This window comes from Rhinatrema bivittatum, chromosome 12 (assembly GCF_901001135.1).
Source record: "Rhinatrema bivittatum chromosome 12, aRhiBiv1.1, whole genome shotgun sequence".
Lineage (NCBI taxonomy): Eukaryota > Metazoa > Chordata > Amphibia > Gymnophiona > Rhinatrematidae > Rhinatrema > Rhinatrema bivittatum.
Genome location: NC_042626.1, coordinates 5761054 through 5785612, shown reverse-complemented (window position 1 = coordinate 5785612; position 24559 = coordinate 5761054). Strand labels below are relative to the sequence as shown.

The 24559-nt window shown below is 47.5% G+C and overlaps 1 protein-coding gene across 4 annotated transcripts in view; it reads right to left on the bottom strand.

Moving 5' to 3' along the window:
- The window catches only part of LOC115074144 (C4b-binding protein alpha chain-like), a 38546-nt gene that overhangs the window by 13412 nt on the left and 575 nt on the right, over nucleotides 1–24559 (bottom strand). For all 4 annotated transcript variants that reach the window (XM_029573340.1, XM_029573339.1, XM_029573342.1 and 1 more), the window contains exons 2-9: nucleotides 23020–23147; nucleotides 21104–21295; nucleotides 20324–20420; nucleotides 15409–15485; nucleotides 13917–14102; nucleotides 9507–9689; nucleotides 5537–5743; nucleotides 2689–2889 (exon numbers count right to left, since the gene is read on the bottom strand). In XM_029573340.1, the coding sequence (XP_029429200.1) occupies nucleotides 2689–2889; nucleotides 5537–5743; nucleotides 9507–9689; nucleotides 13917–14102; nucleotides 15409–15485; nucleotides 20324–20420; nucleotides 21104–21295; nucleotides 23020–23098 (1222 nt within the window). In that variant the 5' untranslated portion in view covers nucleotides 23099–23147. The remainder of the gene's footprint in view (nucleotides 1–2688; nucleotides 2890–5536; nucleotides 5744–9506; nucleotides 9690–13916; nucleotides 14103–15408; nucleotides 15486–20323; nucleotides 20421–21103; nucleotides 21296–23019; nucleotides 23148–24559) is intronic.

Sequence of the window (24559 nt, the reverse complement as noted above, 5' to 3'; positions counted from 1 at the left end):
AAGTGTGTGAATGGGGGATTTCTGTGTCAGGGAGAAAGACTCCCCCACACTCTCTCTCTCTCTCTGAAACACACATTCTGTCATTGTGCTGCTGCTCATATGCTCACACTGTGAGTACCCCTGCTCCAGTATTGCCACATAATTATCTAAAATGTTTTTACTTGCTCACAGTGTATGGGTATGTCAGAGAGAAAGTGTGTGAATGGGGGATTTCTGTGTCAGGGAGAAAGACTCCCCCACACTCTCTCTCTCTCTCTGAAACACACATTCTGTCATTGTGCTGCTGCTCATATGCTCACACTGTGAGTACCCCTGCTCCAGTACTGCCACATAATTATCTAAAAGGTTTTTGCTTGCTGTCAGCCCTTCCCCAGCTTGCAGCTGCACTCACCCCTCTCCCTTTTCCATTCCCACCCTCACTCCAGGAGACTCAGTGTTTCCACAGCCAGCTGACCTTTTCAGGAGGAAAGCCCAGCCTGCAGAAGTCTCCCCAACCATGCATAGGCCCTTCCTCTTGGCACGCCATTATAGTGAGGTCAGCAATTGTAATGGAATTTGGACATGCATGGGTCAGATATCAACAGCAGTGATGGGAAAGGAGTGAATAAATCCAGTGATACAGTAGGACATGTATAGGTCAGATATCAACAGCAGTGGTGGGAAAGGAGTGAAGAAATCTAGTGATACAGTAGGACACGCATGGGTCAGATATCAACAGCAGTGATGGGAAAGGAGTGAATAAATCCAGTGATACAGTAGGACATGTATAGGTCAGATATCAACAGCAGTGATGGGAAAGGAGTGAAGAAATCCAGTGATACAGTAGGACATGCATGGGTCAGATATCAACAGCAGTGATGGGAAAGGAGTGAATAAATCCAGTGATACAGTAGGACATGTATAGGTCAGATATCAACAGCAGTGATGGGAAAGGAGTGAATAAATCCAGTGATACAGTAGGACATGCATGGGTCAGATATCAACAGCAGTGATGGGAAAGGAGTGAAGAAATCCAGTGATACAGTAGGACATGTATAGGTCAGATATCAAGAGCAGTGATGGGAAAGGAGTGAATAAATCCAGTGATACAGTAGGACACGCATGGGTCAGATATCAACAGCAGTGATGGGAAAGGAGTGAAGAAATCCAGTGATACAGTAGGACATGTATAGGTCAGATATCAAAAGCAGTGATGGGAAAGGAGTGAATAAATCCAGTGATACAGTAGGACACGCATGGGTCAGATATCAACAGCAGTGATGGGAAAGGAGTGAAGAAATCCAGTGATACAGTAGGACATGTATAGGTCAGATATCAAGAGCAGTGATGGGAAAGGAGTGAAGAAATCCAGTGATACAGTAGGACATGCATGGGTCAGATATCAAGAGCAGTGATGGGAAAGGAGTGAATAAATCCAGTGATACAGTAGGCCATAGGGTAGCAAGGTTGGTACCAGCAGGGCATGAAGCCCCAGAAACCAATTGGCCTGGTGTCGGTAGGTTGGTGGTGGCCAGATACTGACACTGGTGAGATAATGAAAGCAAGCAACACCGCAAGTCATGGTACCAGCAGGCTACAAGTGCCCAGAAAGTAGCAGGTCAGTGCTGGCAGGGACCATACAGCAAGGCTATGGGGACCTAGGCGGCAGCTTTACAGGTTTTAGTGGCTGCTTGCATTGTTGCAAGGCTTGGAGGTGAGAGCCGATGAGTAGAAACTTGTATAACCATCTGCTAGGAATGGTGGAGAACCAAATGGGAGGGTAAAAGCCGACTTGGCTAAGGAGCGATATCCCCCAGCCCCTTCAGTGGGTGCGAGGCTCTGAGCTGCACCCGCACGCTTTGGGACTTTGATTCAGGGCTCTCTCACCTGCTTGGTCTCCTGCTCTTAGGTATTTTCTTCCCTGGTTTCCCCTCCATCGCTTGCGTCTCACCAGACTCAGAAACACAGCCCTCTGCCCAGTTTCCCTTAGACCCAGAAGTCCCCCCACCCTTGCTTAGTAGACCTTAACCCCTTATCTGGCATTGAATTTAAACAATGTGCAGAGCACAATAAGGTTGCAGACAGAAACACAGCAAAACTATCAAAACACAACCTAACATTTCTCTCCATGCTTTGGGTCCCAATGAAGGGAGGAGCGGAGAAAAGTAAATGAAGAGGAGAACTTGAGAGGCAGCGTTTGGTGGAGCTGGTGAAGATGTGAGGAGCAAATGTCAGATGTTCTGGAGCTAAGGAAACGTAACCTTTACCACACACAGAGAAGTGGCAGGAGGCGGGAGCCTCCCAGGACAGAGCCTGTAAGGTGCCACCCACCTCGGGTCATTTTGGCTCACCCTCTGACGATCACTTATTCCTATCCCCACTTCTCGAAGAGCAGGAACCCTTTTCTGAACAAACCCATTCTGTGCGCTGTAGTGCAGGTAACCGAAGGATGAAAATACAGCTTAGCGTCAACCAGCACGTGCAAGACATCCACAAAATATTTCTCGGGAGTCACAATTAGTTTAGGAAGGTTCAATACGCGCTTATCTGCCATTTTGACAAAGTCTCTGTTGAAGGCTTGCAATCTGTGAAGCCCAGGTTCCCCTTAATGCACCCTTTAGGGACTTTCCTGCAGACTAAATATATTTTTGTTATTTGATGCAAGAGCCAGGGCAGTGCTTTTGAGAAGCAGTAGCCCCTGATACTTACTAGGCTTACAAGTTGGTGTGTCTGGAAGCCAGCGAGTGTCCTGCTGACACTCGGAGGTATTTTGGCCTATTAGGACATATCCGGGATTGCAAGCAAATGAAACAGAGCTATGGAGTCTGTATCCAACTTCGAAATGAAAGTGTTGTTTCGTTCCATGTGTAATGATTCCATTTTCAATCTCTGGCTCAGGACAGCTGGACCCTGAAAAGGAAATGTAAAAAACTGAACATGCTTTTATGCAAATATGGGACTTGGAAACGTTTCCAACAGAAAGATGTTCGGTCATGTCAGGGGAGTGAAAATTCATTTCTGAAGTTTAGGAAACGTGGCTCAGGGTGCCTGTGCCTGCTAGAACTGAAGAAGCCCCCTTTTCTGTGCTATCTACACTGCTCTGCATGCAGCGCCATTGTGATATGCACCAGCCAGCCGGGGCCCTCGGCTCCTCGGATCAGCTGGGACTGGGGACACCGTGACAGACTGAGGCTTCTGGAGGGAGGCATGGAGCGGGCGCCCTGGCTGAGGGTCGGGGATAGGGTGCTGAAGGCCAATACAGGTCAGCTCTGCCATTCCTGAGGAACAGGACGCTGCCCTGCCAGAAGGAATAAGGAAGGGCTGCTCTATTTGTTTGGAGAGGGTGAACTGTGCTTGAGTGAAGGAAGGGACTTGCTTCAAGCTTGCTTTTCAGGCTTTTTTCACAAACATAATAAAATCTTATGGGGCAGCTTTCAACAGGTGTTTCTGTGGGATGAACGGAAGAAAGGCCATTGAAAACCTCTCCTCTCCCAATGTGGGGAAAACACATGCTCTCCCCCCCCCCCCCCTCTAACAGGGAAAATGGGCGGAGCTGAGGGCAGGGCTGTCCCAGGCTCCAGTACTGCACCCATGGGGAGGTTATTTTTAATGCTCTGCCCATTCTTCCCAGCAGGAAATTTGTATCTGTAAACACTGTGGGCCTTAAGTACCCCCTGGTCCCATTGGGCGCAGGGGATTCTCAACGGGGAACGCAGGGAGGCTGAAAGCGGCTCAATGGGATACGCAGGGAGGCTGAAAGCGGCTCAATGGGATACGCAGGGAGGCTGAAAGCGGCTCAACGGGGAACGCAGGGAGGCTGAAAGCGGCTCAATGGGATACGCAGGGAGGCTGAAAGCGGCTCAACGGGATACGCAGGGAGGCTGAAAGCGGCTCAACGGGATACGCAGGGAGGCTGAAAGCGGCTCAACGGGATACGCAGGGAGGCTGAAAGCGGCTCAACGGGAAACGCAGGGAGGCTGAAAGCGGCTCAACGGGATACGCAGGGAGGCTGAAAGCGGCTCAACGGGATACGCAGGGAGGCTGAAAGCGGCTCAACGGGGAACGCAGGGAGGCTGAAAGCGGCTCAACGGGATACGCAGGGAGGCTGAAAGCGGCTCAATGGGGAACGCAGGGAGGCTGAAAGCGGCTCAACGGGATACGCAGGGAGGCTGAAAGCGGCTCAACGGGATACGCAGGGAGGCTGAAAGCAGCTCAATGGGGAACGCAGGGAGGCTGAAAGCGGCTCAATGGGATACGCAGGGAGGCTGAAAGCGGCTCAACGGGGAACGCAGGGAGGCTGAAAGCGGCTCAACGGGATACGCAGGGAGGCTGAAAGCGGCTCAACGGGATACGCAGGGAGGCTGAAAGCAGCTCAATGGGATACGCAGGGAGGCTGAAAGCGGCTCAATGGGATACGCAGGGAGGCTGAAAGCAGCCCTCCAAATGTACCAGAATTGCTTCTTGACATCAGTCTCCTTATCACATTATACAACTGTGGCCTATGCCAGTTCCACGCTCCCTCTGAGCGGTCACGGGATCCTTCCAGGCACACCATGATGCCTACATCTGCTAACCAAGGGCAGGAACTTAACCTCCAACCCCTGCTTCACTCTTCCTCTCTCTGATTCAAGGTCCCCGCTCTCTCTCTCTCTCTCTCTGTGTTGCCTGCTCTGAAGTGAAATCTTCTCTTGCCCTCCACCCTCCCAGGCCTTTGCTGCTCACCGGTACTGAAACAACCTGTGACAGCAGAGAAAGGACGTTAGGCCCATTTTCCTTCCTGTTTATTTTAGGGTTGCCAACTTTTCCATAGAGCAGGACTGGACAGTTGAGGACCGGGGGTGGGGTGGGGGATTGGTACCCGCTCATTTGCATCAGTTTTAGATCCTGCCTAAAGGGTGCACCTAGGAATCTGCAGAAGCACTGGGCGCTGAGGGGAAAGGAGGCAGGGACACAGCTCAGCTCAGCTCCCATAGGCTCCGACCTGCCTCTCTCTTCCTCTAACTAAGAGGCTGTGGGAAAAAGAAGGATCCACCCTCAAAACTGGACATTTAGCGCCCGTTGACTGGACACTGGTGCAGAATGCCTGAAAACCTGGCTTACCGGTCCAAAACTGGACAGTCGCAACCCTAGTTTATTTGGATTCAGCGCCTGCCTTTTCAGTGGTAGCTCAAGGTGAGCTTCATTCAGGTCCTGGAGATATTTCCCTATCCCTGGACAGCTTTGTACCTCAGGCAACAGAAGGTGAAGTGGCTTGCCCCAGGTCACAAGGTGGGGCAGCGGGATTTGAGCCCTGGTTGTCAGCCCGCCGCGCTAACCACTCTTAGTACTGCAGATCCTGGGGTCCCCTCCCCCAGGCCGCTCACACCTTCCCCACGAAGCCTGCTTAGAAGACCTAATCCCGTTCTCCACCTTTTCTGACATCCTGAAAACGTTGAATTTAGTGGAAGACCCTGAAAGCTGCTCTGGAGAAGCCAGGTTCCCCCTCAGTGCAGACTTTCCTGCAAAATACACACGTCTGATGGGACAGTGCAGGGGAAGGCGGTGCCTTGGTACTTACGAAGTTTACAAGTTGGTACGTTTGGAGACCAGCGGATATCCTTTTGACACTTGGAGGTCTTTGCACCGACGAGCACATATCTGGGATGGCAGGCGAAGGAAACGGAACTGAAGACGCTGTATCCAACCTCTAATCCAGAATGAAATCTTTCTTTAACCCCCTGGGTAATGTTTCCATTTTTAATCTCTGGCTCAGGACAGCTGACCCCTGAAAAGGAAACAGAACCAATTTGTTTTCATGCAAATTCTGGAAACATTTCCAACAGAAAGATGTTGGTCCACCTCAGGGGAGTTAAAAAATGCATCTCAGATGCTGTGAGATTTTTGGTAAAAGTGAGGCCCTTTCCGTGGGTATTTAGGACGCCCTTGGCTCCACATCATGGGATTATATTATCGCCTTCATTACAATATGCCTGAGCCTAGTAAGCCTTCGGGGCCGTCCATAAATGACATCTCACTTTTGGCATGAACTCACTCCCCCCCCATCGAAGCGTGACATAATTTAAGGACAGCCCCTTCCCTTGATAGCCTGATAATGCTCAGAGGAAGTGCTCCGACATGCTCGAGCCGCAATGTCAGGCTTTGAAAATATGAACAGCTCATTATCTTTCTTTGGAGGGAGAGGGAGAGTTTGTGCACGTTAGCGTTTCGGGAGCTGTGCAGGTGCAGCTGCGCTCTGATCCTCCAGCAGGGATGAGCACATTTGGCTCAGAGATAAATAAAGCTGCACTCATCTGTGGGTGAGCAGGTGTCTGTGGCTGCTCCTCCTACATGCACTCGTCCGTGGGTGAGCAGGTGTCTGTGGCTGCTCCTCCTACATGCACTCGTCTGTGGGTGAGCAGGTGTCTGTGGCTGCTCCTCCTACATGCACTCGTCTGTGGGTGAGCAGGTGTCTGTGGCTGCTCCTCCTACATGCACTCGTCCGTGGGTGAGCAGGTGTCTGTGGCTGCTCCTCCTACATGCACTCGTCCGTGGGTGAGCAGGTGTCTGTGGCTGCTCCTCCTACATGCACTCGTCCGTGGGTGAGCAGGTGTCTGTGGCTGCTCCTCCTACATGCACTCGTCTGTGGGTGAGCAGGTGTCTGTGGCTGCTCCTCCTTCATGCACTCGTCTGTGGGTGAGCAGGTATCTGTGGCTGCTCCTCCTACATGCACTCGTCCGTGGGTGAGCAGGTGTCTGTGGCTGCTCCTCCTACATGCACTCGTCCGTGGGTGAGCAGGTGTCTGTGGCTGCTCCTCCTACATGCACTCGTCCGTGGGTGAGCAGGTGTCTGTGGCTGCTCCTCCTACATGCACTCGTCCGTGGGTGAGCAGGTGTCTGTGGCTGCTCCTCCTACATGCACTCGTCCGTGGGTGAGCAGGTGTCTGTGGCTGCTCCTCCTACATGCACTCGTCCGTGGGTGAGCAGGTGTCTGTGGCTGCTCCTCCTACATGCACTCGTCCGTGGGTGAGCAGGTGTCTGTGGCTGCTCCTCCTACATGCACTCGTCCGTGGGTGAGCAGGTGTCTGTGGCTGCTCCTCCTACATGCACTCGTCCGTGGGTGAGCAGGTGTCTGTGGCTGCTCCTCCTACATGCACTCGTCCGTGGGTGAGCAGGTGTCTGTGGCTGCTCCTCCTACATGCACTCGTCTGTGGGTGAGCAGGTGTCTGTGGCTGCTCCTCCTACATGCACTCGTCTGTGGGTGAGCAGGTGTCTGTGGCTGCTCCTCCTTCATGCACTCGTCTGTGGGTGAGCAGGTATCTGTGGCTGCTCCTCCTACATGCACTCGTCTGTGGGTGAGCAGGTGTCTGTGGCTGCTCCTCCTACATGCACTCGTCTGTGGGTGAGCAGGTGTCTGTGGCTGCTCCTCCTACATGCACTCGTCTGTGGGTGAGCAGGTGTCTGTGGCTGCTCCTCCTACATGCACTCGTCTGTGGGTGAGCAGGTGTCTGTGGCTGCTCCTCCTACATGCACTCGTCTGTGGGTGAGCAGGTGTCTGTGGCTGCTCCTCCTGCATGCACTTGTCTGTGGGTGAGCAGGTGTCTGTGGCTGCTCCTCCCACATGCCCCCAATATCTTTTTTCAGGGCATGACAAATACCTTCTTTTTGTTTTTATAATAGTTGCTAGGCTGGTGTATTTTCAGAATATTTGCTCTCAGGAAGCCATCTCTGGGTCTAAGAGAGCAACGCTCCATTTTACTCCTCCCATAGGAAACCCCTTAAGAACATAAGAACATAAGAAATTGCCATGCTGGGTCAGACCAAGGGTCCATCAAGCCCAGCATCCTCTTTCCAACAGTGGCCAATCCAGGCCATAAGAACCTGGCAAGTACCCAAAAAAAGTCTATTCCATGTTACCATTGCTAATGGAAGTGGCTATTCTCTAAGTGAACTTAATAGCAGGTAATGGACTTCTCCTCCAAGAACTTATCCAATCCTTTTTTAAACACAGCTATACTAACTGTACTAACCACATCCTAAGAAATAAGAAATTGCCATGCTGGGTCAGACCAAGGGTCCATCAAGCCCAGCATCCTGTTTCCAACAGAGGCCAAACCAGGCCACAAGAACCTGGCAATTACCCAAACACCAAGAAGATCCCATGCTACTGATGCAATTAATAGCAGTGGCTATTCCCTAAGTAAAATTGATTAATAGCCATTAATGGACTTCTCCTCCAAGAACTTATCCAAACCTTTTTTGAACCCAGCTATACTAACTGCACTAACCACATTCCCTGGCAACAAATTCCAGAGTTTAATTGTGCATTGAGTGAAAAAGAATTTTCTCCGATTAGTTTTAAATGTGCCCCATGCTAACTTCATGGAGTGCCCCCTAGTCCTTCTATTATCCAAAATTGTAAATAACTGATTCGCATCTACTCATTCAAGATCTCTCATGAGCATAAACATCTCTATCATATCCCCCCTCAGCCGTCTCTTCTCCAAGCTGAACAGCCCTAACCTCTTCAGCCTTTTCTCATAGGTGTTGCGACCGTCGCTGCCCGACGGCTTCACTCCACCTAGCCTACCTTTTCTTTCTCAGTCTCTCCATAGATCTGAGCTTCAGAAGAAGATATTCACAGTTTGAAAATGTCTGACCTTTAAATAAACGACCACATGTGAAGGACAGGCCCTGACACTTGCAACATCTACCCAGAAATCTAATCCACTGAACACTAAAGGCATCATGCACAGAAGGATGGAAGACTGATGCCTTACTTCAATCACTAAAACTGTGCATCTACCCCCAGAGACGACCTCTTCTCACCTCTGCTGGCTTCCTGCTCTGGGAGTCTCCCAGGCATGGAGATTGTGAATAACGTATATAATATAGCCAGCATTTTATGTAATTCACTTAAAACACAACCAATTACACAAGTCCCTCATCATCCTTCCAAAACCATGAGCCACACCTTACCTGCTGCCAGAGAAAGTGCCGGAAAAGTAGCTGTTTTTAATGGCATAATCTTAATAAATCTGCAAGAGGTGGCATTGGGCATCTCCACTGGCATTAATAATGGACCGAGTCAGTCCCAGGTACAGTGGCAGAGGAAACAAGGTACCAGTCTCCTTGCCAAGAGGGCTGGCAGGGCTTCTGCAGGCAGAGGAGGAGGAGAGAAGAGCAGCACCAAAGGGAGTTTAATCTCAGAGGAGATGGCGGACAGAGACACCCAGGGTCAAGTAGTTTAAACCTGATAGAGAAATTATCCTATTTATTTAAGTTCTTATAGTCCAGTAAAACATACACATTAATAAAACAAAAACAGACAGACAGAGCTACTAAATGGTGTGGGAAAGCATCTTGAAATAGTCACACCTTTAACTGTTTGTGCAAAAGCTTAACGAATGCCTGAAGTCATTGCACAATCGGACCAATACAAGAGTTTCCTGGACTCACGTTGGACAGTAACCCATCCAATCAACACAGAAACGGAGATCAGATTGGAGATGTAAATCTTTGTGTAGGGGGAATGGGAAGTCAGGCACTTACGCTTCAAACACTCTGGGTGCCTTGGGAGCCAGTTGTCATCAGTGCCACATGCGACCTGGTTACTGCCGTTTATAATAAAGGCAAAATTACACCGAAATGTAATCTGTTCACCGAGTCTATAGTAGGGTTGAATGCGTGAGGTCACTTGTCCATCTTTGATTTCGGGGAAAGGGCACCTGATGTCTGCAAACAAGAAAACAAAGAAGAGCAGCTCATCGGTAAGGTCTTCACATCAGCTAGGAGGTAAGAACAAACAGGTCGATACAGTAACGTGCAGTTAAAGATTGCCCGTCTGTAACGTGCTGGGAGCGCACAATACAGACGAGTAAGGCCATCCAGCCATACAGTCTCCAGTTTCACGCGTCCTTAGCGCTTCCTAAAATAAACACCTAACCCTTTCCGCACCCAGCATGTAAATGAACGAAAAAGCTGTATAATGAAGGAATTAGCTATTCCCCTCCGATACTGTAACGGGCGCTGATATTATCTCCTTAGGAACGCGCTGTTTTGCCGCGGCCTTAACCTGTTAGTTTACCGCCTCCCCCTAGTAGGAGTTAGGACTGTGTAACAAATCCATCGACACCGCTTAAGATACTCAAACACAATAAAACAATAAGCCTGGCACCTTCCTTGATCTAGTACGTCCCGGATGCCCCCCCCCCCTCCCCAGCGTGCCCGCCACTACCCCTTTCATCAGCTGCATCCACCCATTATGCCCCTCACGGGCATGTCCCGCTTCACAGAGCGCTCCCACTCAAATCCGTTCATGGGTATATACCCTTTCGCCCCCCTCACAGCGCCATGCTACCACTGCGACCCGGAGGAGGTGAGGCACAGCGGCGAAGACAGACGGGAGAGGAGAAAAAGCAGAGCCGAGCAAAGCAAAAGCGTGCAGCAAGCCGGCGAAATAGACCTGCGAGCAGAGGCAATAGCAGCGGTTCGGTAAGCCTGGCACCCTCCTTGATGTAGTACGTCCCGGATGCCCCCCCCTCCCCAGCGCACCCGCCACTACCCCTTTCATCAGCTGCATCCACTGCGACCCGGCAGTCCCGTGAGGCCTACAAAAAAAAAAAAAATCCCCGGCTCCCGCGCCCCCGCACTGGCCCGCCGACTCTACCCCCCCCCCCCTCCTCCCGATCGGGCAGGTAGGCGGCGGCGACGAAAACCAAAGCAATTTTTTTTTTTTTCAAAAAGCGACATCACACATTGCATAAAATAATTTCTCCAGCCTTAAAGCGACTTACTTTTGGGATCTGTCAAGATCCCAAAAGTAAGTCGCAAAAGTAACTTACTTTTCTGAAGCCATCAGGAACATGATCTTAGCTCCTCCGGACGAAGACAAAGATGGCCGCCTGCACGGGGAAAGCGTGCAATTGGCAGCTGAAGATGTGACGTCACGTCTTCAGCGGCCAATTGCACGCTTTCCCCCGTGCAGGCGGCCATCTTCGTCTTGAGCTACGATCGTGATGGCTTCAGAAAAGTAAGTTACTTTTGCGACTTACTTGACAGATCCCAAAAGTAAGTCGCTTTAAGGCTGGAGAAATTATTTTATGCAATGTGTGATGTTGCTTTTTGAAAAAAAAAAAATTGCTTTGGTTTTCGCCGCCGCCTACCTGCCCGATCGGGAGGAGGGGGGGGGGTAGAGTCGGCGGGCCAGTGCGGGGGCGCGGGAGCCGGGGATTTTTTTTTTTTTGTAGGCCTCATGGGACTGCCGGGTCGCAGTGGATGCAGCTGATGAAAGGGGTAGTGGCGGGCGCGCTGGGGAGGGGGGGGGCATCCGGGACATACTACATCAAGGAGGGTGCCAGGCTTACCGAACCGCTGCTATTGCCTCTGCTCGCAGGTCTATTTCGCCGGCTTGCTGCACGCTTTCGCTTTGCTCGGCTCTGCTTTTTCTCCTCTCCCGTCTGTCTTCGCCGCTGTGCCTCACCTCCTCCCGGAGCAAGGCTGCTTTCGCGCCCTGCTCCGGGAGGAGAGACACAGCGACGAAGCAACAAAGACTTTTCGTGTTTTTTTACACTTCCTGGTTCCTGTCATTCCAAATGACATTTGAAATGACAGGTACCGTCGCACCCTGGTTACTGTATAGGCGCTGTATTAAGCGCCTATACAGTAAAATGGGTTACGCGGCCATAACCCTTCCCTACCGCTTTAAAGCCGCGGCATGCATTTGCATGCGATTAGAGGAGAGTATCGGGGAGTTAGTGAAGAGAACTGTGCGTGCGGGGAGGAAGGGTGCGCCTGACACTGCCGCACTGTTTCTACCGCGGCCTTACAGGATCGACCTGAAAGTGAGTTAAGGAGACGCTAGGGGAGGAGCCCTGCTGGGTCTCTATTAGAAAGGAAAGACAAGCAGTGCCCGAAGAGGCCAGGAATGTCCCTTGCGCAGAGCTCTGTTGGGCAGAGGAGAAGGACACCGAGACATTCAGGGTGCTGAGGAAGCTGTTCCTGCTCCCTCTTCTAAGAACAAAGTGCGTTAAGGAGACGCTAGGGGAGGAGCCCTGCTGGGTCTCTATTAGAAAGGAAAGACAAGCAGTGCCCGAAGAGGCCAGGAATGTCCCTTGCGCAGAGCTCTGTTGGGCAGAGGAGAAGGACACCGAGACATTCAGGGTGCTGAGGAAGCTGTTCCTGCTCCCTCTTCTAAGAACAAAGTGCGTTAAGGAGACGCTAGGGGAGGAGCCCTGCTGGGTCTCTATTAGAAAGGAATAGACAAGCAGTGCCCGAAGAGGTCAGGAATGTCCCCTGCGCAGAGCTCTGTTGGGTAGAGGAGAAGGACACTGAGACATTCAGAGTGCTGAGGAAGCTGTTCCTGCTCCCTCTTCTATTTGCTTTTATTTTTTTGAGAAAGGAGACCCGTGGGCATTGTGGCTTAAGCCTTGGGTATAGAAAGCATAGTAAAGGTGTTCTCCTTCCCTTTTTAATTAAGAGACTTCTTATTTCTTATTTTTGGAAAGTTCTTCCTTCTTTTGTTTGGGTTTCTGGACACTGGTCTTATTTTTCTTGCCAGAGGAGTTGAGACCCCATCTACTACAGGAGGTTGAAAGGAGTCTGGAACACCTCACCATGCACCTGAAGAGGGCGGGAGGAACTGTGGCACCTATCCAGTGCTAACCACTGGAAATAACATCCAGAGTTTTGGGAAAGGAGTTGGGAGCTGCCATCCAAATGCCATCAAGGGAATTGAGGAGGTTGGACAAACCAAAAGAAGTGAATTAGGATATGTAAAACAGGACATTGAATTGAGACATCGAGCTCAGTCCAAGTATTAGAGTCACCATTTTGGGTGGGTGCTTATAAACCGCCCCTGAACTTGGAAGGAAAGATCAGCTATTGTCACCTTTACAGTTGCAAATTTATTGGGAATGGACTGCAATAAAGAAGGACTTGTACTTTGTCATTGACTTCACCTTAACAGGAACGGTCAGTAAAGTTTTGTTGGAACGACATCACGAGTCCAGCAACTTATTACTGGTTGCTCCTGACAAGGAATCCTATGGCTTATGGAGGGCACGGGAGGTGTGGACATCTTAAGGCCTTGAAACTGAACAGTGCCCGCCCTTGCACTCCTCAGGGAGGACCTCAGCTCAGGGGTTACGTGCACATCATAAGAGCAGCACCGACCGTGCCAAGGAGCCTTCAAAAATCCTCCCCAAAGCCTCAGTACTTTCAATGGCGAGTTTGTTTTATAAGCCAGCACTGAGAGGTCAATATCGAAAGCCTTTGTGAAGGGCATTTTTGGAGTTCTGTGCACAAACATCAAGAATATTTCCCCTCTGTCGACCACACGAAATTTGCAGGCAGAAAGAGGCTGATGAATGGCGACATTCTGGAGCTGCACACCTTGAGTGCTCTCCAGCTAAAGTTACACCCATGGGCCTAGCTGGAAAAACACAAGGCTGCATTCAGTGGGAGGCTTGGGCATTTGTCCTGCTGAATATCCAGGAACAGCTACAAGCATAACTTTCTCTGCACAGATTTGCTGGTCACTAGCTCTTTGAATATGGTCTGCAGAGAAGACCGTGCATGAGCAGGGGGAGGGTGCCTGCTGCTCTCAGAGGTCCAATATACTGCCTGGATGCAGAGAGCCTATGGATGACCTTCCCGAGCTCTGTGCCTCTGCCCTGCGGGCCACGTCACCCCTTCTAGAACAGGCAGCTGTGTAAACATCCATCTTTCTAAGCCCAAATCCCAGGGCTAGCACATAGTTCCTGTATCACTTAACCGTTCTGCCTTCCTCAGTCACCGGGATGGAGGGCCAGGCTAAGGAAACCGAACTTCCGTTCCTGAAGTGGCCGCACTTTTTGGTTTCTATTTAGAGCAAGCACGATGAGCGGTGAACCTTAAGTTTCGTGTGGTCACCAGCAGACCTCTCCCGGAAGTAATCTCAGGGGAATCATTCCTGCTTTTTACCTTTGCAGGTGGGAGGATTCGCACTCCAGGTTCCGTTCTCCGTGCAAAAGATCGAGGGCTCTCCAATGAGCGAAAGCGAGGGCCCGTTACAGCGGTAAGTTACACTTGACTGATAGGTAAATTCATCCTTGCCTTTGCCGCTGTGGGTCCCGTCAGCAATCTCTGCAGGATTTTCACATATTACAGCTAAGGAAGGGAAAGGAGACAGAGAGATTCATTTATTTATAGACATTCAGCCTTTTAGCAAGCATGGCCTCAAGGCAGATTACCTAAAATTTAGGTCAGACAATTACAGCTGAGAAACTAACAGTGGGGGACAACTTAAAAGTCCTGAACTGGAAGGTCAGAAAGTTAGGCCAAGGGACTAGGAAACCTGGCCTTAGCTTTTTTCACGGGAAAGGTATCTCTCGTTTCACCTTTTTGGTGCACAGAAGCTGAAAGCACAAAGTCCTGTGCCATTTGGCAGGGTCAGAGCTCTCTTGTGGGTGTGCAGGAGGAGAGAAGCTGGGCGAGGCAATGCGGTGCATATTCTATGTGGGTAAGAATCCCCCCTCCCCCCCCCCCCCCCCAGTACTTTTGCATGCATGATTTGCCCCCGATTCAGTGCAAGTCCTTTCTGGGTGTAGCTCGGCCCAGACTTCCAAAGCGAAACTAGGCGAGGCGCTTCCCTTTCAAAAGGGGCCTGCCCGGTATCTACTGCAGGAAATGCTGGGCAGCAGAATCTTAGCTTTGGGGTAAGCACAAGCCAAGAGCTTCCTGTCTCTCCGTGGGCGACACTCGGGCCTGTCTCAGCACTTCCTGCCATCCAGTCTTTCAAACCAACTTTCCCTCAGCTTTGCTGCCCAAACTGAGAACGAGGGCCTGCAAATAGAGACTTAACTTTAACTTTAGGCATCTGAATTTAAGCAGTTATTGCGCCCCCTGCTGGAAATCAATTCTGACTCCCTAACTGACCCCACCCACTTTTTAGCCATCTAAATTTAGAAGCCTGGCAAAAACAGGATCCTAAACGTAGACATTCGGCAGGGGAGAATTTTTATTTCATGAGATTATTTGAATTTCAGCTCCGACATGTCTGTGGCTGTTCAGACATCAACTTTATTTACATGTGATTGCTCTCTCTTAAAACAACTCAAAGCAATCTACATAATTTAAATTACAACATTAAAAACCAATGCAAAACAGCCCTGACTACCACAAGTTAAAACCACTGCCCCCCACCTATTGTAGCATCCCCTTAACTCCATACTTGATATAACCCTAAAATCTAATCCTGTCTATAAAATCTACAGCACCACCCTCTCAGCCATGCTTAACTGAGCCATCAGAGATCAGGAACAGATAGTGAGACTTTAACACCCCCCCCTGAATGATAAATAATGGAGACTGATGATCTCTAACTGAAACATCTGGTATTACAATGCAACTTACATTTGCAAAAAGGGCATGATAGGAAACGTATGTAAAGTAAAGTAACTGAGTCCTGACTTACGATCACACATGGGCACAACATTGGACCAGGAACCAGAATGTAAACATTTTCTTTCAGACTTTCCAACCATTCTGTACCTGCAGACAGCAGAACAAAATGCACTCAGCTCACGTTTCCATGCTTCTCAGTATTAAAATGACATTACTACACTTTTCAGCTGCCCACCTCACCTCACCTATTTGCATGTTCCGCAGGGAACATTATTGGAAATAATCACTGTACTAACCGTATTTGATCCTGGTGGGCTGACTTGTAGATCATGTCGTGCAAATGGTCGTGTTTTCCTGGGATGACTGATTTTAACTGCACATATTTACAGAAGAACATAAGAAGATGCCATACTGGGTCAGACCGAGGGACCATCAATTCCAGCATCCTGTCTCCAACCGTGGCCAATCCAAATCACAAGTACCTGGCACGTGCCCAATCATTAAATAGATCTCATGCCACTAATGCTGGTAACAAGCTGTGGCTATTCCCTAAGTCAACTCAACTAAGAACAGTTTATGGACTTCTCCTCAAGGAGCTTATCCAAATGTTTTTTAAACCCAGCGACACTATCTTCCTTAACCACATCCTCTGGCAATGAATGCCACAGCTTAATTGTGTACTGAGTGAAAAGAATGATTCACATTTACCCATTCGAGTCCTTTCATGATTTTGTAGACGTGTATATCCCCCCCTCAGCCATCCTTTCTCCAAGTTGAACAACTATAACCTCTTTAGCCTTTGCTCATAGGGGAGCCATTCCATGCCCCTTATTTCGGTCACCCTTCTCTGTACTTCCTCTAGTACAACTATATCTTTTTTGAGATGCGGCAACCAGAATTGTACACAGTACTCATGGTGTGGTCTCACCAAGGAGCGATACAGAGGCATTATGACATTTTCCATTTTATTCATTTCCTTCCTAATAATTCCTAACATTGTTTGCTTTTTTGATTGCCACAGCACACTGAGCTGACGATATCAATGTAATATCCACTATGATGCCTTGATCTCTTTCCTGGGTGGTAGCTGCTAATATGGATCCTAACATTGTGTAACTACAGCAAGGGTTATTTTTCCCTATATGCATCACCTTGCACTTGTCCACATTAAATTTCATCTGCCATTTGAAGCCCAAACTTCCAGTCTCGCAAGGTCCTCCTGCAATTTATCACAATTCACTTGAGATTTAACTACTCTGCATAACTTTGTGTCATCGGCAAATTTGATAACCTCTCGTCGTATTCCTTTCCAGATCATTTATAAATATATTGAAAAGCACTGGTCCAAGTACAGATCCCTGAGGCACTCCACTGTTTACCCTTTTCCACTGAGAAAATTGATCATTTAATCCTACTCTGTTTCCTATCTTTTAACCAGTTTATAATCCACGAAAGACATCGCCCCCTATCCCATGACTTTTTAGTTTTCTTAGAAGCTTCTCATGAGGGACTTTGTCAAACGCCTTCTGAAAATCCAAATATACTACATCAACCGGTTCACCTTTATCCACATGTTTATTAACCCTTCAAAAAGATGTGGCAGATTCAATATTTATTAATTTAGAAAAATGTATATCCTGCCTATCTAAAATACTAGGCAGGTTCAAAGGAACACACATAATAAGCATATTCCTTAAACAAACAACATTCATCAAATCAAAGTAATGAATATAACATTAAAAGAGGTAAAAACACAAAAACTAAAATCATTACAATAAAAATAATAATCAATAAATACATCTAAAAATTAACCACTAAAATACCACCTCCTAAGATAATATCCAGGTATTTGTTAAACAGAGTATGGTTGGCCACATACACAGGTGCAAGAAACGTTGTATAAAGATGAAATTCTTCTGCAGAGACTGAATTCCTTCAGTGGCTCAATAAACTCTGTGCTACATGCATCATATGGATTCATTTTTCAATGAGCAACTTCTCCATTGTATTGTAATCTACGTTCAGTTCATTCTGGCTGTGTACGATATCCTTTTTACCCATTTCAATCCCTATTGTTTTGAATAGAGGTGTGCAGTCGTTTTTAACGAATTAGAAAACGGCAACAAAATTGTCTATTTCGTCCTGCTTTGGTAAGGCCATGAAACAAAAAATAAATGATGAAATTTCATAAAAATTGGTATTTTGTGTTAGTACACACTAATGGGACTAACTTGTGTGGTGAAAGAGAGGCAGTCTGGTATGTGGTGAGAGGGAGTTGTGACTAGGGTGACAGGTGGGAGAGAGAGGCAGCCTGAGGAATGTGTGTGGGGGAGGGGACTGAATGGGGTGACAGAACACCCTCACACACACATGCCAGGCTGCCTCTGTCTCACCAGTCACCACCGCAACCAGTCTTCTCCCACCTGTCACCCCATACAGTCACCAAAGTTACTTCCCCTCTCACCATTTACCCCCCCCCCCCAAACACAGTCACACACCAGGGGAATTCAAAGTATGCATATCCCAAAATGCTAGTGTTCCTTTCCTAAAATACAAAGGGATTAGAAAATTCCAAAATATGCATTTGCATTACCTGCTTTTGCTGACTAGAACTTGATGCAACTATTACATCACTTGTTTGTTTCTATTTGTTACCAGGCACTGCCACCCCCCCCCCCCCCCCTAAACATTACCTTGCAATCTTAGCTTCACAAACAAATAACTAAAGAGATAGCCAATGGGAATGCAGAGCCATACTTCTAGCTCAGCGATTCTCAACCGGTGTGTTGCCAAGCACCAACAGGTATGTTGTGTGCTACCTGCAGCCAGCAGAGCCAAGATCACTTTGCTGGCCGCCGGCGGAGACCAGGCTGGTGGGGGCTGAAGACTGGAGTGCTGCCGCTGCTGGAGACCAGGCCAACAAGGGCCGAAGATCGGAGCGCTGGGCACCGCAGGAGACCAGGCCGGCGAGGGTTGAAGACTGAGCAGTTCAGCTGGGGGCCAGTGTGTGTGTGAGAGAGAGCGCGCATTACGTGAGAATGACTGGTCAGGGAGGTGAGGTGTGTGTGTGTGTCTCTGTCTGTCTGGTTGTGGCCTCTAAGGAAGAGAACTGTGAGGACAGATCTTCGGCAGCCCTTGCTGCTTTTGGTGAGTGCTATTGGCCTGGAAGGGAAAGGAGTAGGAGAACTGCTGGAGAGGGTAAGTAAAGGTGGATTTTTAAGTTCATTTTCTTGATTGACTGCCATTTTAATTATTGGGTATTATGTGGTGTGTCTGCTGTTTTGAAATAGTTTTATTGGTGTTCAGAGAATTTTTAATATTTTAAAAAGATTTTTTTAATTGTTTTTAATTGTTAGATGTTTGGTTCATCAGCTGTTTTGAAACATCTATTCATACAGTTATATAATTATTTCTGTGTGGGAATCTATAGCAGCTTGGCTTTCTGTTTTTCTAATTGGAGGTGTATTAGGTGTTTAGGGCCTGGTTTAATATTTGTAGTGTTGCCTTTTTATAGGTAGGGTTGTTCCATGTGAGTGCATACCACAATGCAGGTGTCACTTTGTGCGGATTAGTTTGTGTGCAGTATTGCAGATCCCAGTACTATGTTACGTGCTATATTTCTCTTTCCATTTCTCCAGGTTCACACTGCATGCAGAGAGGCCTTTTTGGGTTTCATTCCAGTTTTTGTCTCCATATTTATAATTTGTGGTCTTTCTGTACTTGGTGAAGGTCGATCTTGTGTGTATGACCAAGATGAGGTATTCAGTTAGCATGCAGGCTAGTAAAATACCTCATGAACTGCTGTCGTTTTATAATTAGGGCTATTGCACCTGGTAGTAGAGGGAGTTTGTGTTGCTGTTACTGAGACAACACCAGAATATATTTTTTGTATGGGGAATGCTCTAGTTCTGCTTTATAGCCATTGCTGAGGGTCAGGGGTGGAGGTGGGGTTCCTGAGGACATAGTGTACATTTAGCCTTGTGACAGCCATGTGTTCAGTGTGTCCCGACAGAAAAAAGGTTGAGAGCCACTGCTCTAGCTAATGAATTGCTCCCCCAGTTGACACTTTTTAACATAAATCGGTAACATTTTCAGTTAATGTGCATTAACTCTAAAATTAGGGAATCCAGAAATAAACACCCCCAAAACATTTTAAAAATGAAATCAAACAGATAATGACCTGAAACAAAAATGACACAAAAACAACAATGCACACCCCTCGTTTTGCATTGCACTCTTGTGTAATGGAATTCAAGAAAGCCTTGGATAAGCCCAGAGGATCCCTAGTTGCATAGAAGTGAAGGGAAAACCGGAGTCTACAGCATTGCACCAGGAATTAAACTGGGCAGAGCGGAGACCGGTGTAATGCTCCGTATCTGCAGTCATAGTCTATGCTTCTGTGTAATGCACTCTGAGGCCTTCTCAGTTTTTTTAATCTATGAGGCCACTTCCTTGGGATTTGCTCCTAAATGAGATGTTGCATCAGACAAGTTACTTAATCCCTCTTTCCTCCATGGACAATTTAAATAGAATTGAAAAAGCAAAACAAAATAAAACAGGAGTGAATGTGTCTGATGCCATCATTTCAGGATCCTCCTGTTGCATGTGAAAGGCTGATGTGTAGCACACACACACATGCACTATACACACTTCCGAATATTGCAAAACACAGGAAGGTCACAGGGAAGAGAAGAGTCTCTCAGTATTAAAAGGTTCTGTAGACAGCAGAGGTCCAGCAGCCCTGTTGGTTCTGGAGAAAGCTGAATTGTTTGCAGGCTGAAATAATGTAAGAATTACTAGAGAAAAGAGCAGTCACGAGTTTTTGAGGTGCAGCTAGTGCTGAACAAAGAAATGAAAACCAGAGCCAACTCACCTGTTCATTATTACCTGGACTCAGGTAGCTGTCGGTTCTGAATGTCAGGCCTCCTTGTTAAATCATCACAGTCTCAAAAGCAAAAGAAGAGTAAAAAAATACTGACACTTACCCCTTATCACATGCAAACTTTGCTGTTGAACCAAACAGGGCATCATCTAACTGAACATAGCCATTCATTAGCTCCCCTGGACTGCCACATGATCTCCCTGGAAGGACATGAGATGAAAATTAGGCCTTTCTGTGTTCTATTGATTGGCTTAATTGAAGAAAAAGGAAGAGAGAAACATTCTCTACAGGTGCACATGCTTACAAGGTGGTGCTTTCACCTGCAATCAAGATACCCAGTAAAACGGAGGAGCACTCCCCTCAGTGGTGAGGAATGGCCGAGCCACTGACTGTGCAAAAAGTGATGCAAGTACAGGAGGAAGGGAAGATTACCTAATTCCCCAGTCAGCGGGGTGAGCTGCAGGGCTTCCCTACACTTATCAGTGACAGTTTCACATAATAAGCAGAGCTGTTGACTTCTGTGCAAGAAGGACATTTTGTCACCTGGCTGAAAATGACCATTTTCCTCTTTCGCCAGCCTAAAATTCTCTGGCCCCAAGACATTTTGATGGGACCTTAAGAGCATCATTTTTAAAATGTTCTCTTGTAAATTATTCTTAAAAGGGCTTTCAAAATGTAGCCTTTAAAGTTATTTGTCAAGCTACATACTAGGCAACCTTTAAAAATATTGATTGTCATTATAAAGCTCAACCATCCATTGCTTAAAAGACAGAGGAGGCTACCACAGAATTCACCGAGCACAATTTGTTTTTGTAGTTGATGAATGGTATTCCAGGAGAAAACAATAAGAAAATCCAGTCAGGTAATAAAAACGGATCCTTACTTTCACAAAACTGTGGGATGATCGTCCACTCTGAAGCTGCACCACACTCGATGCGGTTAGACAGTCCATGGATTTTAGAATAACCAGGCCGGCATTCGTACGCGACAATGGACCCCTCTGGGAAGCTTGTGAAATCAAAATAACGCTCTTGCGGCACAGCATACGGAGAATGAGGTGCCGCACCACAGTCACCTGAGGAGGAAAGAAAGGTAATAACAGTGAAAATGGATGCTCAGTGCCTAAGAGCATCGTTCCACAAGTGACTGGCACCAGGGAAGAGGGAGGAGAATCTTTTCAAATTTAGCATCAATTATTTGTGTCAGTGCTCCACGGCACTAAGATGATGTGAAAATGAGGCCCAGCACGTAGACTGCACAGCTCCTACATGACTTGGAAGAAACAGGTCACCCATAAGCTTTCTACTGATCCAGAGCACAACCTGCTCTCTTTCACCTGCACTTTCCAGTTTTCGACCCACTAGTTGTTTCCTAATGTTCTTTTGGGCTTCCGATTCAATTGGAGTCAGCCCTAAATAGGCTAAGGTGTCGTGCGCCTCCATTGGCAACTACCCAGGGTGTCGCCCTCCCCACGTTACTTTCTCCCTCCTGACCAGCCGCCTTTGCATTAACAAGTCTCTGGCTGGAAGGCATGCACGGTGGTACCCAACACGAGCATGACTAAGTTGGTCAGTGGCTGTTACTGTTGCATGGTAGCTGGACCACCCCCCACCTCAGGGAACATGAATGCAGCCTGCCGAGGGGCCGGCTCTCCTGCTATGTACTGCCGGCTGAGCCAGAAGAGTAAGCTCTGAGCTGCAGTTCTGACTTCCTGCCACTAGAGGGAGACTTGATTTATTGTGATCTAGTCAGGCTATCAGCAACAGGGCAGATACATCTGATTCAGGGGCTACTGTCTGCAGTTAACACACGTTAATGAAGAAAAAAGCTATTTACTGCCTAAAAGTACTAGCAAAGCATGCTTTAATAACTCAACTCTTCATTCCTAAGAAGCAAAATAATGGATTCCTTTTTAATGTTTATCTATTTGATCCCTGAAGCAAAAAAAAAAAAAAAAATGGTTGATTGAAAGCTCTTTCTACTTAAGTATGTAGTGAGGTGCTACCACCAGAAACTTACATAGGCTCATGAGAGACGAGATTTAAGTATCAGGTACGGTTGTAATAAAACGGCCATCTCAATTAACCCACCCTATATATACGTAAGGCATACACTAAGTTATATAATCCCGGTTAGAATGTTACTTAAGGTCTTAGTTAAATGTATGTATTATGTTGTTATCATGTAAACCGGAGTGAAGGCAGTTTGCTATACTTCGGTATATAAAAAAATCCAAATAAATAAAAAATAAATAAGTTATGGTAGAAAGAAAGGAGACCAAGGCATAAGACTGGCAAGACAGGATTAGAGCAGGAGGAGGATATGGGCAGGCCGTACTGCAGTGCTGCTGGAAATTTCTCTTATAAGATAGCAAGTGGGTTTTCCAGTTAACAGAGACCATGTTCTGCCACTGTACCTGCGTCTAGGACCTTTTTAGATTTGTACTGGAGCAAGGCAGCTTTCTAAAGGTCCTTTTGTTCAGTTTTATTTTGGTATCAGGGATGCTGCTTTCTGCTCTGTAACACAGCATTCCCAAATCACACCTGCAGACGTGGAAACAAGATTACCTCACTTTCCTTTATTTATTTGGATTTCTAGACCACCTTTCCAATTGTACCTCATGGTGATTTATAAAAAGGCCATAGAAGAAGTACGTTAACAGAAGAATGCAGTACAAATGTGCACACTAAGAAAAGCAAACAGTAATGATATAAAAGCAACATGAAACTGTATATCAGAGGAAGCCCAATGAAAGAACTGCCTTATGATCTAGAAAAGGTGAGGTACCACTTTACTCACTCCGAGCGGCAGGGATGAGAGCTCCAGCCAGCATTACTCTGAACATGAAAGCAGACTGGGACAACCAGCAGCCCGCCATCTTCTTTCACCAAAGAGGGTCCCCCAAATCCTCTGTCCAAGCACAGAAGCTGCAAGAGCGACAAGAATCCAGGTTTCCACCATGCACAACGTCCCACCAGACCCATCCATGGGGAAGTCTTTGCCCCTGCTTTTTCTGTGGATCCTTTTTCAGACCAAAACTAAGCACAGCTTTCTCCCCTGACCTAACCCTGGCCTGGGAATATTTCTGCTACAATACCCCCCTGTGCCTTTACCCAGCCAACTGGAATTAGGAAACAGCAGTTCTAACAGCGGCTTTCTTCTGTCCTCTTCATGCAGATCAAGCACTAAAGCACGAGGCCAGGTCAGTCCACCCCAGAAGTGGCTGCACGAATGTTCCTGAAGCATTAAATATTAAGTGCATTGGGATAAAATGTGCCTCACAAATCCAGTTTATCATTCTAGCTTTATAAGTAAGACTGAGATAATACTGTTCTTGTCTTATCGCTGAGTGAAGGAGAAGCTATAAGTAAATAATCTGTGATTATACAGGAGCTGCGGCCCACATGCACCTTACACAGACACAGAGGGCACAATCTTCACAAAACGCTCACTGCTTCATTTAGGCATCATCATTTTGGCTGAAGAGTGTGCAAGATTTAGGCTCACATTTTAGTGCCTAATGCTGGAAATCAGTGCCAAGTGTGAAACTTTTTTCCGTCACCTTAAATCTACCCCCATAGCCACTCACTCTTTAGGATCCTATAGGACGGTGCCCAGTGAAAACAGGAACTTAAGTTTTGGCCCTTGGTCCTACTCAATTTTCCCAGGGCCTGATTTAAGTTCCTAGTTCCCAGACTCCCCTGCTGCCGCATTCAGGCACATCAGAGCGTACGCACGACTGCCACTTCATGTCCGCTGCCAACGTCTTATTAATGCAGTAACAGGCCCAGCCAGTGCACCTACTTATTCCTGCCCCACAATGCCAAGGATACATCCCGTCTGCAAAGCACCAGACTCGCGACCTTGAGATTAAAAGTCTCATGTGCTACTAACTGAGCTAACCAGGCTAGGAATGCAGAACCAGAACACCTAAGCAAATGGACAGTAGGTTCTGCTCTCTGAAAACGGGCGACAATAACAGGTTCTTACCACGGCAAGGGCACTTGTATTTAGATTGCTTATAGCCTGAAGTGCATAGGAACTCTCCAGGTCCTGCATATACATGAGCTCCTTGTATTAGGTGTTACGCATTTCTACCATCCCCCAATGCTACAGCTTCAAGTCATTCACACAAGCTACGCACTAACTCCAAGCAAAGCATTCCCAGTTTTTTCAAGGCACAACACCACTCGGATAAAAATGCCTTTGTTACACGTCTCTGCTCTCTTTGTAAAACTGTTTGACCACTGCTTGGCACGGCTGAAGTTATTAACACTTAAAGGTGAATTTTCAGAGTTGCGCACGTAAAAATCAGCACATTTGCATGTAACTAGCATAC